Below are 14,559 nucleotides of genomic sequence, written 5' to 3' on the forward strand. Positions count from 1 at the left end.
TTATGGTAAGAAGATATGTGAGTCTAGTTTCAGGGAAAATTAGGCGGATCCTAATTTGGAGTTCTGTAGCTCAAGATAAAAAAAAATTTAGTGACTATGACATGGATGGACAACATTGAATATACATAAGTAAATAGTGAAATTATAGATAATATTACTTATAAGCGGGTTATAAACATTAAGGATGTGAAATAGAGTGAATGTGAAGTCAATACTGATAAGTGAATGATTTTGTAATGATAGATCGAGAACCCGAAGCAAGTCGAGGAAAAGAAAAAGTAGCTGATTAGTCCTTAAACTTTCACAAATTTTGCAAATCGACCCAGGTAAGTTCATATGGCTGAAATTTAATGATTAAATGTTAATTTTATGAATTATATAATGTATGATGAGATATATTTGTTGATGAATTGAGAATAAAATAACAATGCTAAAACCGAATAAATGATCAAATTGAGCGGAATGTCGGATTTGAGTACTTCTGATCAGTAACAAGTGACAAGTGATAAGTGGTAACTTTAGCTACACTTATTTGATCAGTGACAAGTGACAAGTGATAAGTGTGATCCGTGTAAGACTGTGGCAGGGCTATGGCTTCGGAAAGTGATAAGTGATCATACGCAAGGCCATAGTTATACTATGGCAAAGTGGAAGTGAAGTACTCAATTTTTCGTAACCATTCCCTAATTTGATTAATGATGGTAAGTGACAAATGGGCCTAAAAGAATTATAGTAAATGGATAAGTAGTAGTGAGTTTATACCAAGGGACTCACTAGTGTTTATGGTTGAGAGGTAAACTTAGTAATAGTGTATAATGTATAAGTGTATGAATGTTTGGTAAGATTTATGTTTTATGCCTACGAACTTACTAAGTTTCTATAAGCTTACTTGAGTGTATTCAATGTCACTTGTAGATTGACGTGAAAATATACGGAGGATCGGATCAACACTGAGGATCACACTATCCAGATTATCTCCAGTAGCTTTTGTAAATTTCTTTTTTGATTTATATTGCATGTATATAGTTTGATGATTATATAAATGCCAAAACTTGTTTAATGAATATGTATTAAAGTAAAGTGTAACAGCTCGATTTCGATCCTATTCGGAATAGTGGTTTTGAAACCACAAATCCGAGTCAGAAAAATTTTTAAATATTATTTTCTGTGTCTATAATTCGTGAATTAATATTTCTAAAAATTTCGTGATTTAATTTTACTGTTTGTGTGCTTAATTTGATAAAAGGACTAAATCGCATAAAGTGTAAAAGTTCTATTTTACAAGCTAAAGGTGTCTAAAAGCTATAAAATATTAATTGGAGGTCCCTAATGTGCAACTAAGCCTTGTTTAGGGTGGTGGCCGGCCATAGGGACAAAGAAAAGATTTGGTCAATTGGTTAGGTAAAAATTTGGTGACTAAATTAATTTTTATCATAAAATAAAGAAAAGAATGATATCATCTTTTCTTCTCCACCTTCACCACCGAAAATTAGCAGCAAAATAGGGGTTTGAGAGCCAAAAATTTCGGCAAGCTTTTCTCCTTACAAGTAAGTGTTCTGATGACCATTCTTTGATAATTTTTGTACTTTTGGGAACCCTTGTAGCTTGAGCTAGCTAATGAGGGGACTATTTTGCAAAATGGTTGGAAGTCTAGGGTTTTGCCATGTGAGCCTTTATGTTGGTTGCTGCATTTTTATGGAAAAAAATGAGTCTTAGTTGTTAAATAAACAACTTTTGTGAAAGGTGTTATCATGAAAACACCTAAAAGGACCTTTTTGTAAAGGTTATAAAATAGGTGTTAAATATGTGAAATAAATGACATGTATAGTCTATACTACTTTTTGAAATATATTTTGAATGATGTATATATATATAATGAGCCATGCAAAAATGGCTTGTTTATTTTGATATGTATGGTTTCATGCTTGATTAAATAACATGGTTAATTGTTTGGATTGTGTTTCAAAAAGGTTGAAATAGGGAACTAAAGTTATTTCATAATGATTAGCTATTGAGATGGCTAATTAAGAATATGTTTAGTGTTATGTATGCCTAAATGCTAGTTAATACAAAGAAATTATGAAAGAGTAAAAAATTTGCAATGGAATAGTTTTTTTTCTTGGACAGGAGTAGTGATGTGATTTTCAAAAATTCATGAGGATATTAGAAATGGAATTAGAGAGTGAATTAGGTATGGAATTAAAGTTTATCGAGTCTATTTTCATATGAAAGAAACGGTATAGGCAAATGAATTTTATATTATGAGATATTTGAATTTTAGTGAGATAAGGTCAGAATGATTTTGTAATCCCCTTGCCTAACTTTGGAAAATTATTAAAAATTGTACAGAAAGAATTATGAGTTATAATTTATATTTCCTGATTCCTAAGTGCGTCTATTTTCAGTAGAAACAAGCGGAAGCACCATATAAAATCTGTACAATGAGATAATTAATTTTTAGTGACGAGAGATCAGAACTGTTGAACAGTGAAATATGGGAGATTTAACTAATAAACTGTATTAATTGGCCAACCCAAAAATTCTGAAAATTTTATGATAGTAAGACATATGAGTCTAGTTTTAGGGAAAATTTACGGATTTAAATTTCAATTTTTTTAACTCGAGTTATAATTAATTTAGTGACTACTGCGCAGTTGAACAGTTTTATTGTGAACAGTGAAATAAATTATTTTTAATTTGTTTAAGTATTTGGAAAATTTTTAATGTTCCCTGTTTGGACCCGAACAGTTTTCATTGCATGTTTTAGGGTCTCGATGATCCTTTTTAGGGATATATTGATTGAACGTGAGTGAATTAATTTTAAAAGAAAATTTTTATGCTCCAATTTAGTAAGTTAAGTTAGGTAACGCTTCGTGCTCGATTCCGACAACGGTCTCGGGTAAGGGGTGTTACATAAAGAGTGATGAATATGCTAAATGGTATAATTATAATAGAAATATGATTTGGTATCAAATTGATTGAAATGGATTGGTTGGTTTGGATTGGTCTCAGTTTTAAAAATTTGCAGGGAATGTTGGATATTTATAAAAGGATTATATTGAGTTCATATAAAAAAAATTTGGGATTTTGCAAAAAATTCCCTATGGTTTTGATTAAATTCTGGTTTGGTCCCAAAGTATGTTTTGGGCTTTGGAGAACCATCTAAAGGACGTCATTACATGTTTGAGTAAATGAATAGTAATTAACTCATAATAACGAGAAATTAATTCGGTAAACTCCGGTAATGCCTCGTACCCTATTCCGACGATGAATACGGGTAGGGGGTGTTACATAAACTTATGACCAAAGTTTTCAGAATCGGATCAAATTGATCAAATTGGTCTAATAACTTCCTTCGTTACATCTTAATCAAACATCATTTTTGTTTTTAAATTTAAATCTTGTTATAGGTTTTTATTATATATGTTTTTTTATACAATTCTAAAATTACCTATAGCCCTTTTTCAACTCTTAAATAGGAAGACTCGAATCTATATCTTTTTATACTGTAAATAATATTGATACAAATTGAGCTATTCAAATATACTTATCTATAAGAACCGAAGACTAGAAAAAAGGACTAGTAATAGTACAGTCAACCAAAGAAAAAGACGGTAGAAAAGTCCTTAATCGTGAAACTCAAGGCGTGTACTTTGTTAAATCTTTTATATACTTTTCTCTTCTTAGACCAAGAATTTTAACGACTTAAAAAGACTTAGAAAGTTCAAATTCTATTACTAGTCCTTGTAAATTATGGATTAATCCTTCTTTTATTTTTTTATCAATTTTAGTCCTTATATTTTTCATATTTTAAAATTTCAGTCCTGACTTAAATTGCAGCCTTTACATCGACTAGGTAAAAATTCTGCTATTAGTCTTGCTCTATGCATAAGCGGTGGATTAAAATTTCAATCATGGTTAAAAACAGCCGTCACTAAATCCAATAACTAAAAATGTGGCTTTTTTTGTGTGTGTGAATATTACGTGAAAATAACAATCAGGCATAACGTTGCACATATAATAATATAATTGGCGCATAATATTTTAAAAACAGTAAAATATAACGATTATTGTTTGGCCAAGACTAGAATTTTAAAATTAAAAAAGTGAAGGTAAAAGCAAGGGTTAAATATTAAATTTATACACCCAATATTTAATTTAATACATGAGTATTGATTTAGTGCATTTATACACATGAAACTTGAATTGTGGTTTATATATATGAAACTTTGATTTTGATTCAATTGTATACATTTTAAAAAATGAATACATATAATTATTTTTATATTGGATTAATATAATGATTTGTGTATGTAATATATTAACATAAAATGATGCTAATTCGATAATGTTATTAGTGGTTCGTGAAAATTAATGAAATTAAATTTTCATGTATAAAATCACATAAAAATAATGTTCATGTATCAAATTGTACATTGCATCAAAATTCATGTATGATTTTAATATTTATCTCATCTAAAAAAAAGTTTAAGTACAAGGACTAAATCGATAATTTAGACTAATCCTCCTAATGCACTATCGACAAGGGATCGCATCTACTTTTTTTCCTTACAAGCACTGCAAAAAGAAAAAAAGAAAAAGAAAAACACAAGCTTTATCTTCCACTTTAATGGCGTTTCTTGTTCTCCTTCTTCTTTTAAATTTTGTATTTAATGCAACAAATGCTCAATCAACAAGCTCTATTATCAAACCAGGTTCTTCTCTTTCACCCATCAATAATTCATATTTGCTATCGCCGTCCGGCCAGTTCGCTTTCGGTTTCTACCGATACAAAAACGGCTACTCCGTAGGCATATGGTTCGAAAACATCCAGCAGAAAACAATTGTATGGACGGCTAACCGAGATGCCTTGCCGTTCCCTAGCAATGTCACATTGGTTTTAACCACCGAAGGTACCCTTATTGTTCGACCAAAGCAAGGTCAAGACGTACTCATTGCCGATGCTAGTAGTGATAACGTGTCACGGTTAGCAACTTCGGCCTCGATGCTCGATTCGGGTAACTTTGTTTTGTTGAATTCGAGTGGTGGGATCGTATGGAAGAGTTTTGATTTCCCGACCGATACCATTTTACCAGGACAACGTCTAGCGGTGACCGGTAAGCTCGTTTCGAGTGTTGCCGAGTCGGATCATAGTAGCGGAAAATTTCTAATTCTTATGCAAAGGGATGGGAATTTGGTTCAATACCCTGTTGGAGCATGGAACAGCTTGGTGCTGCTTATTGGGCTACTGATACATTTACTGCTGGATATGGTGTGAGCTTGAATCTTGATGGTGACGGTCACCTATATTTGTTAAATGATACCGGTTTCAACATCAAAAGTATTAATACGAACTACGTTAATGCCTCGGGTAAGTCCGTGTATCGTGCAACAATCGATACGGATGGTATATTTCGATTGTACTCACATAGTTCTAACCAATTTGATGATTGGTACACCGAATGGTCATCCTCTAATTATAGATGTGATCCTTTCGGTTTGTGCGGTGAGAATAGTTATTGTGTTATGATGGGTGGGGAACCCGTTTGTCAATGTCCTCTTCATTTCGATTTTATCAACGAGAAGCGACAGGAATTGGGTTGCCGAAAGAACTATAGTTTAGTTGCTTGTGACACAAGAAATGACCAAACTTTTGATTTTCTTGAGGTGAACGATGTGTCTTGGAAAAATGATGCGTATTTGAGTCTTTCGTTGAAGACAAAGAACAGTTGTAGGGACGAGTGTTATCGAGATTGTAGTTGCGAAGCCGCTGTCTTCGAGAACGAGTTGTGTAAAATGATGAAGTTGCCGTTACGGTTTGGGAGGAGAGTATTAAGTGGTCAAGTTACTACATTTTTAAAGATTGGAGGAGAACTTGCTGGTGTTGGGACAAGGAAAAGGAAAAGGAAGCTAAGAATGGATATGTTAATCATTAGTATTGCCATGGCATGCTTGACGCTTGGGTTTCTAGCTGTAGCAACGATCGGCGTTCGAAAGTATCGTGCTTATGTTCGAAAATACAAGCGTGATTTGCGTTTGGTAAACAATCGAGTTGCTGAAGATGTTTCCTTGAAATCATTTTCCCTCGAGGAACTTAAAGATGCAACCAACAATTTTGTGGACGTGATCGGTAAAGGAGCTTACGGGACGGTTTTCAAAGGGGTGATATTCGATGGCGAAAGAACAGTAGCCGTCAAGAGACTGGAAAAAGTGGTGGCCGAAGGTGAAAGAGATTTCCTGAATGAAATGAAAGCCATCGGGAAAACACATCACAAGAACCTCGTTCGATTGCTCGGTTATTGCTACGACGGGACTAATAGGCTTCTGGTTTACGAGTACATGAAAAACGGTTCTCTTGCAGATTTTCTTTTCAAATCGAGATTAAAGGTAAATTGGGAAGTAAGAGTCGAAATAGTATTGAGTATAGCGAGAGGAATTTGTTACTTGCATGAAGAATGCGAGACTCGGATTATCCATTGCGATATCAAACCCGAAAACATCCTAATGGACGACGAAGGGTACGCGAAAATTGCAGAATTCGGATTAGCCAAGCTATTGATGCCTAACCAATCTAGGACATACACCGAAATCCGAGGGACGAGGGGATACGTTGCCCCAGAGTGGCATCGAAACTTACCAATAACCGTGAAAGCCAATGTTTATAGCTTCGGAATAATGCTGTTCGAGATCATTTGTTGTAGAAGGAGTATGGAAACGGATGTTCCGGAAAACGAACAAGTTCTTGCATACTGGGCACATGATTGTTTCAAGGCTAATGAAGTGGAGAAGCTGGTGCAAAATGAATTTGTGGAGAAGAGTAAATTGGAGAAGATGGTTAAGGTCGGATTATGGTGCACCCAAGATGAAGCATCGTCTCGACCGTCGATGAAAAGGGTTATCTTGATGCTAGAAGGGACGGTTAATATACCCGATCCTCCACCCCTTAGCTCCTTTGTTAGTTCTCCTTAGATCATGTTTGTGGCACAAGTTAAGACTTTTAACTTTGCCAAGCGTAAAAACCATAGTGTCCATGCTTATATAGTTGTGAATTACACTGATGAATCACAGCAGGTATATACATATTTATATATGTATATATTATCAGCCTGATGAAATTTACAGTGTAATCAATAAATTTTTCTATAATATTAGAACAGAGGAAGATGTTTAGATTTTGAATCTTGAATTTATTTAATCCTTCTTAAGAGATAAGAATATATCTTCAGTTAATTCGGTTTTTATATATAAAGAATCTAATGAACCAACTAAACTAATATAATTGAATTAACCAAACTGAGTTGAATGCTATTATTTTCCTATTTATGGGTGAGGAAGAGATTATAAATAATTCTAAGCATATTTTAAATTAATCATTGATCTTCGAAATATTCTAATTAAATCTTTAACCTATCGCAATTGTTAAATTACGTTATTGCCTTTAATATATATTATTAACCCAAATCCAAACATAATTATTGAGTCAAGCTTGAACTTAAGAACAAATATTGGCAAACAAGCTTAATCGAGCTTGAGTAGCTCGGTTTTATCTTGAATAGAGCTCGAGCTTAGAAATAGATGTTCGATCGAGCTTGAGGCATGTATCGAGCTCTGAATTTCGAGTCAAGCTCACTGCTTGATTTCACCCCTATGTCAGATCCCATTTAGATCCAACATGAATCATAATTTTAAACATGTGGATCAAATTATAAATACGTGTATTTATATGAACAATTTGGATCTAATTGTTAAAAACAGTGTAAATAATTTTATATTTGTATAAAATATCGTAATATTTTTTGTTCGGAGAACAAATTAAATTAAAATATAATAAAACAAGTCAATTGGTAATTATTTGACCATGCACTTAAAATTCCATTTGTTTGCATTTCTTTTTCTTGGAATCTAATTTGTTTATGCTTACCAATAGCCTGACTCTTTGTGCATTTGTTTGCTGTCTGAATGTCAATTCATTTAGGCTGTTTTTGTGTATTTTTGTTCGGGTGTAAATGAGATACCGGTATTCGTAAATTATTTGAGTTCAATTTGAAAAAATTCGAATTGAATTCGGCAATTATCGAGTTTAGCTTGAGGTATCAATCGAGCTGAATTCAAGTTTAGTATTAATTTGTTCAATTAGATTAATCTAATTAATTGAATCATGAACCAGGGGCGGCGTCGGGGGGTTGGCAAGGGCCTTGCCCCCCAAAATGGGAAATTTTGACTTTTGACCCTTTACAATTTATAAAATTTTAAGTTAGTATAGGTAAAGTTACACTTTGACACCCAAAATGACAAAATTTTGATTTAATCCTTTAGAATTATAAACATATGGACTATTAAAATGAAAAAAAAAATTACATTTTAACTTTCATAAAAATATACAATTTAATTTCGACTCTTCTAAAAAAAATTTTCTAGCTTCATCTCTACTGTAAATTAATAGTTTAACTGATCTGATTACAAATTCGATTTCGAAAATCTTGATCGTGTGGCATGTAAAGGTTCTCAAAGCATGAAACATGGATAAAAAATGACTTCCATGCATACTTTTGGGATTAATATGTATATATAATGAACTTAATTAGTGGGATATTTGTGCTTTGACTAATGTATATATTTGGTGTTTTGAACATACATATCTGCCTATGATTATTTTTAATGTATATGTTGTGTGGTTGGAATTGAATCGATTCGGTTGGTTAGATCGGAAATTGGTTAAAAATATTATTTTTAAAATTTTTAAAAAAAATATTTTAAAAAAATGATTTTTATAGATATCCGATCACACTTAGTTAAAAAGATCATTAGTGTATAGTAATACTATGAATGAACCAATATTGAATATTGGTAACAATATCAGCAAAAGAACGTTCTTCTGTGTTTCCAGACATGCCGAGCTCCACATATTCTTGTAGGGGATCGATTCTGTAAAAGATGGGATCAGTAAACGGGAATTCATCGAAATTCAATCTTTGTGAGATTGTTAATATTGTACCAAATGTATTTTTAGAGTATACCGAATCAGTATAGCTATCCTTCCTCGGACACAACAACACAATTTCAAATAGTGATAATTGCTTTTTTAATAAAAATCTTGTGTTTTAAAAGTTAAATTGTTCATATATTTTTAAATTATTAATCTAATTTGACCACTGATCAAGATAAGAAAACCTTAACGATTAGTATGGAGAACTACATTGTTACTATAATGGCTTTTTTAGAACGCCAATGCGATACAAACATCAATGGATGCACAGCATAAGTCAGCCAAACGTTGCTTTACACTACAATTAAGAGAAGAAAAAAAGGAGAGGGAAAAAAAAGGCTGTCTCGAGTTTGAACTTATGACCAAAATTTTCAGAATCGGATCAACGATCAAATTGGTCTAGTTATTAATTTTATTGGTTTGTATGGTTTGATTAAATAAATTATTGAAAAATTTAAAATAAAAATAAAAATTCCTATTCAACCTGTGTTTTGCCTAGCTCAACCAATTTGTACCTATTCCCAGGTCAACCAGTCTAATAACTTTTTTCCGGACCGGTGATCAATTGCTTAGGCTACTAGTTCGTTGGTCCAATCAATTCGATTAAATAAATCATTAAAGATAAAACAAAATAAATCCATTCAACCAGTTCAATTGGTTTTTTGCTTGGTATTACTAATCCGTACTGGTTCCCAATTCAACCAGTCTAATAAATTTCTTTCGATCGGTGGTCAAATTGTTCAATCCACTAGTTTACTGTCCACTCAATTCGATTAAATAAATAATAAAAATATTAAAAATAAATATCCGATTCAACCACCCAATTCAATCAATTTTTTATTTGATTTAACTGATCCATATCGATCCTCAAATCAACCAATCTAATAACTTCCTTCGTTACATCTTAATCAAACATCTTTTTTTTTTTAAATTTAAATCTCGTTATAGATTTTTATTATATCTGATTTTTTTATACAATTCTAAAATTACTTATAACCCCTTTTCAACTCTTAAATAGGAAGACTCGAACCTATATCTTTTTATACTGAAAATAATATCGATGCTATTCAAATATACTTGTCTATAAGAACCGAAGACTTGAAAAAAGGGCAGTAGGTTAATTGACAACAAATTAGTACCGTTGGTCAACCAAAGAAAAAGACGGTAGAAAAGTCCTTAATCGTGAACTCAAGGCGTGTATTTTGTAACGACTTAAAAAGACTTTGAAAGTTCAAATTCTATTATTAGTCCTTGTAAATTATGGATTTAATCCTTATTTTATTTTTTTATTAATTTTAGTCTTTATATTTTTCGTATTTTAAAATTTCAGTCCTAACTTAAATTATAGCCTTTACATCGACTAGGTAAAAATTCTGCTATTAGTCTTGTTCTATGCATAAACAGTGGGTTGAAATTCCAGTCATGGTTAAAAACAACCGTCACTAAATTCAATAACTAAAAATGTGGCTTTTTTTGTGTGTGTATGAATATTACGTGAAAATAACAATCAGGCATAACGTTGCACATATACTAATATAATTGGCGCATAATATTTTAAAAATAGTAAAATATAACGATTATTGTTTGGCCAAGACTAGAATTTCAAAATAAAAAAAGTGAAGGTAAAAACAAGGGTTAAATATCAAATTTATACACGAACTTTGATCCAATATGTAATTTAATACATGAGTATTTATTTAGTGCATTTATACACATGAAACTTGAATTGTGGTTTATATATATATGAAACTTTGATTTTGATTCAATTGTATACGTTTTAAAAATGAATATATATAATTATTTTCATTTTGGATTAATATAATTATTTGTGTATGTAATATATTAACATAAAATTATGCTAATTCGATAATGTTATTAGTGGTTCGTGAAAATTAATCAAATTAAATTTTCATGTATAAAATCACAAAAAATAATGTTCATGTATCAAATTGTACATTGCATCAAAATTCATGTATGATTTTAATATTTATCTCATCTAAAAAAAGTTTAAGTACAAGGACTAAATCGATAATTTAGACTAATCCTCCTAATGCACTATTGACAAGGGATCGCATTTACTGTTTTTCCTTACAAGCACTGCAAAAAAAAAAAAGCACAAGCTCTATCTTCCACTTTAATGGCGTATCTTGTTCTTCTTCTTCTTTTGAATTTTGTATTTAATGCAACAAATGCTCAATCAACAAGCTCTATTATCAAACCAGGTTCTTCTCTTTCACCCATTAATAATTCATATTTGCTATCGCCGTCCGGCCAGTTCGCTTTCGGTTTCTACCGATACAAAAACGGCTACTCCGTAGGCATATGGTTCGAAAACATCCAGCAGAAAACAATTGTATGGACGGCTAACCGAGATGCCTCGCCGTTCCCTAGCGATGTCACATTGGTTTTAACCACCGAAGGTACCCTTATTGTTCGACAAAAGCAAGGTCAAGACGTACTCATTGCCGATACTAGCAGTGATAACGTGTCACGGTTAGCAACTTCGGCCTCGATGCTCGATTCGGGTAACTTTGTTTTGTTGAATTCGAGTGGTGGGATCGTATGGAAGAGTTTTGATTTCCCGACCGATACCATTTTACCAGGACAACGTGTAGCGGTGACCGGTAAGCTCGTTTCGAGTGTTGCCGAGTCGGATCATGGTAACGGAAAATTTCTAATTCTTATGCAAAGTGATGGGGATTTGGTTCAATTCCCTGTTGAAGCAGTGGAACTTGGTGCTGCTTATTGGGCTACTAACACATTTAATGCTGGATATGGTGTGAGCTTGAATCTTGATGGTAATGGTCACCTATATTTGTTAAATGATACCGGGTTCAACATCAAAAGTATTAATAAGAACTACGTTAATGCCTCGGGTAAGTCCGTGTATCGTGCAACAATCGATACGGATGGTATATTTCGATTGTACTCACATAGTTCTAACCGATTTGATGATTGGTACACCGAATGGTCATCCTCTAATGATAGATGTAATCCTTTGGGCTTGTGCGGTGAGAATAGTTATTGTGTTATGATGGATGGGGAACCCATTTGTCGATGTCCTCCTCATTTCAATTTTATCAACGAGAAGCGACAGGAATTGGGTTGCCGAAAGAACTATAGTTTAGTTGCTTGTGACACAAGAAATGACCAAACTTTTGATTTTCTTGAGGTGAATGATGTGTCTTGGAAAGATGATGCGTATTTGAGTCTCTCGTCGATGACAAAGAACAGTTGTAGGGTCGAGTGTTATCGAGATTGTAGTTGCGAAGCCGCTGTCTTAGAGAACGAGTCGTGTAAAATGATGAAGTTGCCGTTTAGGTTTGGGAAAAGAGTATTAAGTGGTCAAGTTACTGCATTTTTAAAGATTGGTGGAGAACTTGCTGGTGTTGGGACAAGGAAAAGGAAAAGGAAGCTAAGAATGGATATGTTAATCATTAGTGTTGCCATGGCATGCTTGACGCTTGGGTTTCTAGTTGTAGCAACGATCGGCGTTCGAAAGCATCGTGCTCATGTTCGAAAATACAAGCGTGTTTTGCGTTTGGTAAACAATCGAGTTGCTGAAGATGTTGCCTTGAAATCATTTTCCTTCGAGGAGCTTAAAGATGCAACCAACAATTTTGTGGACGTGATCGGTAAAGGAGCTTACGGGACGGTTTTCAAAGGGGTGATATTCGATGGCGAAAGAACAGTAGCCGTCAAGAGACTGGAAAAAGTGGTGGCCGAAGGTGAAAGAGATTTCCTGAATGAAATGAAAGCCATCGGGAAAACACATCACAAGAACCTCGTTCGATTGCTCGGTTATTGCTACGACGGGACTAATAGGCTTCTGGTTTACGAGTACATGAAAAACGGTTCTCTTGCAGATTTTCTTTTCAAATCGAGATTAAAGGTAAATTGGGAAGGAAGAGTCGAAGTAGTATTGAGTATAGCGAGAGGACTTTGTTACTTGCATGAAGAATGCGAGACTCGGATTATCCATTGCGATATCAAACCCGAAAACATCCTAATGGACGACAAAGGGTACGCGAAAATTGCAGATTTTGGAGTAGCCAAGCTATTGATGCCTAACCAATCTAGGACATACACCGAAATCCGAGGGACGAGGGGATACGTTGCCCCAGAGTGGCTTCGAAACTTACCAATAACCGTGAAAGCCGATGTTTATAGCTTCGGAATCATGCTGTTCGAGATCATTTGTTGTAGAAGGAGTGTGAAAGCGGATGTTCCGGAAAACGAACAAGTTCTTGCATTCTGGGTGAATGATTGTTTCAAGGCTAATGAAGTGGAGAAGCTGGTGCAAAATGAATTTGTGGAGAAGAGTAAATTGGAGAAGATGGTTAAGGTCGGATTATGGTGCACCCAAGATGAAGCATCGTCTCGACCGTCGATGAAAAGGGTTATCTTGATGCTAGAAGGGACGGTTAATATACCCGATCCTCCACCCCTTAGCTCCTTTGTTAGTTCTCCTCCACTCCTTAGCTCCTTTGTTAGTTCTCCTTAGATCATGTTTGTGCCACGAGTCAAGACTTTAACTTTGCCAAGCGTAACAAACATAATGTCCATGCTTATATAGATGTGAATTACACTAATGAATCACGGCAGGTATATACATTTTTATATATGTATATATTATCAGCCTGATAAAATTTACAGTGTAATCAAGAAATTTTTCTATAATACTGAAATAGAGGAAGATGTTTAGATTTTGAATCTTGAATTTATTGAATCTTTTTTAAGAGGTAAGAATATATCTTTAGTTAATTCGGTTTTTATATATCAAGAATCTAATGAACTAACTAAACTAATAAAATTGAATTAACCAAAATGAGTTGAATGATATTTTTTTTTTTAAATTTATTTATAAAATTAATTAATTAATTAACTAAGATGGGTTGGGTTGGGTTGGGTTGGGTTCTATTGGGTAGGGTAGGCTTGTTTTATAGTTGGGCAATTTAATTGGGTTAGGTTATTTACCGAAATTAATTAATTGGGTTATTTTATATTTCACTATTTTTTATAATTAATTAATTAATTAATTATGTGGTTGGAGTTATTTTATATTTGAGTAATTTAATTGGGCTGATTTATTTTATATTTTGGTTGGCTCACATATGTATAGATTTATTTATGAGTAGGACCGATTTAAAAAGTGAGAGGGTTTGAGAAAAATATAAGTTAAAAAAATGGGTTTTAGCAAAAATATAAGGCCTGTTTAAAAAACGGGTCAAGTCTCGGATAAATTTTTTTAATCCATTTAGAAAATGGACTGCTATTTTCCCACTGTTTCGCTATTATGTTGGTACTATTTTATTGTTATTATTTGGATATTGTATAACTTTTGTTTTATTGTTAATTTTGCTATTATTGTAGAGACAATTGCTTGTTAAGTTGTATCCATCTTAGTGTTATTTAAGTATAACTAATTTAATTTAATTTAATTTAATTTCAATTTGTTGGGAAATATTTATCTTAATGTTTTTAGTTTTTTTATGTATTATATTTTTTTATAAATTTTTATATAAAAAATATAAAATTTTTAATAATGGTGGGCAGTAGACTCAGGTTTCAAC

General features: G+C 32.9%; 2 protein-coding genes across 2 annotated transcripts; both read left to right on the forward strand.

The window, feature by feature from the left end:
• The first annotated feature begins 4,630 nt into the window (after positions 1–4,630).
• LOC128041894 (G-type lectin S-receptor-like serine/threonine-protein kinase LECRK3) lies at positions 4,631–7,179 on the forward strand. The gene is made up of 2 exons (XM_052632613.1): positions 4,631–5,053; positions 5,185–7,179. The coding sequence occupies exons 1-2, from the start codon at positions 4,631–4,633 to the stop codon at positions 6,967–6,969; spliced, it is 2,208 nt and encodes a 735-aa protein (XP_052488573.1). The 3' UTR covers positions 6,970–7,179.
• Positions 7,180–10,955: 3,776 nt separating this feature from the next.
• LOC105771466 (G-type lectin S-receptor-like serine/threonine-protein kinase LECRK3) lies at positions 10,956–13,693 on the forward strand. Its single transcript, XM_012592932.2, has one exon. The coding sequence runs from the start codon at positions 11,124–11,126 to the stop codon at positions 13,488–13,490; it is 2,367 nt and encodes a 788-aa protein (XP_012448386.2). The 5' UTR covers positions 10,956–11,123; the 3' UTR covers positions 13,491–13,693.
• Positions 13,694–14,559: the final 866 nt, after the last annotated feature.

This window comes from Gossypium raimondii, chromosome 6, assembly GCF_025698545.1.
Source record: "Gossypium raimondii isolate GPD5lz chromosome 6, ASM2569854v1, whole genome shotgun sequence".
Lineage (NCBI taxonomy): Eukaryota > Viridiplantae > Streptophyta > Magnoliopsida > Malvales > Malvaceae > Gossypium > Gossypium raimondii.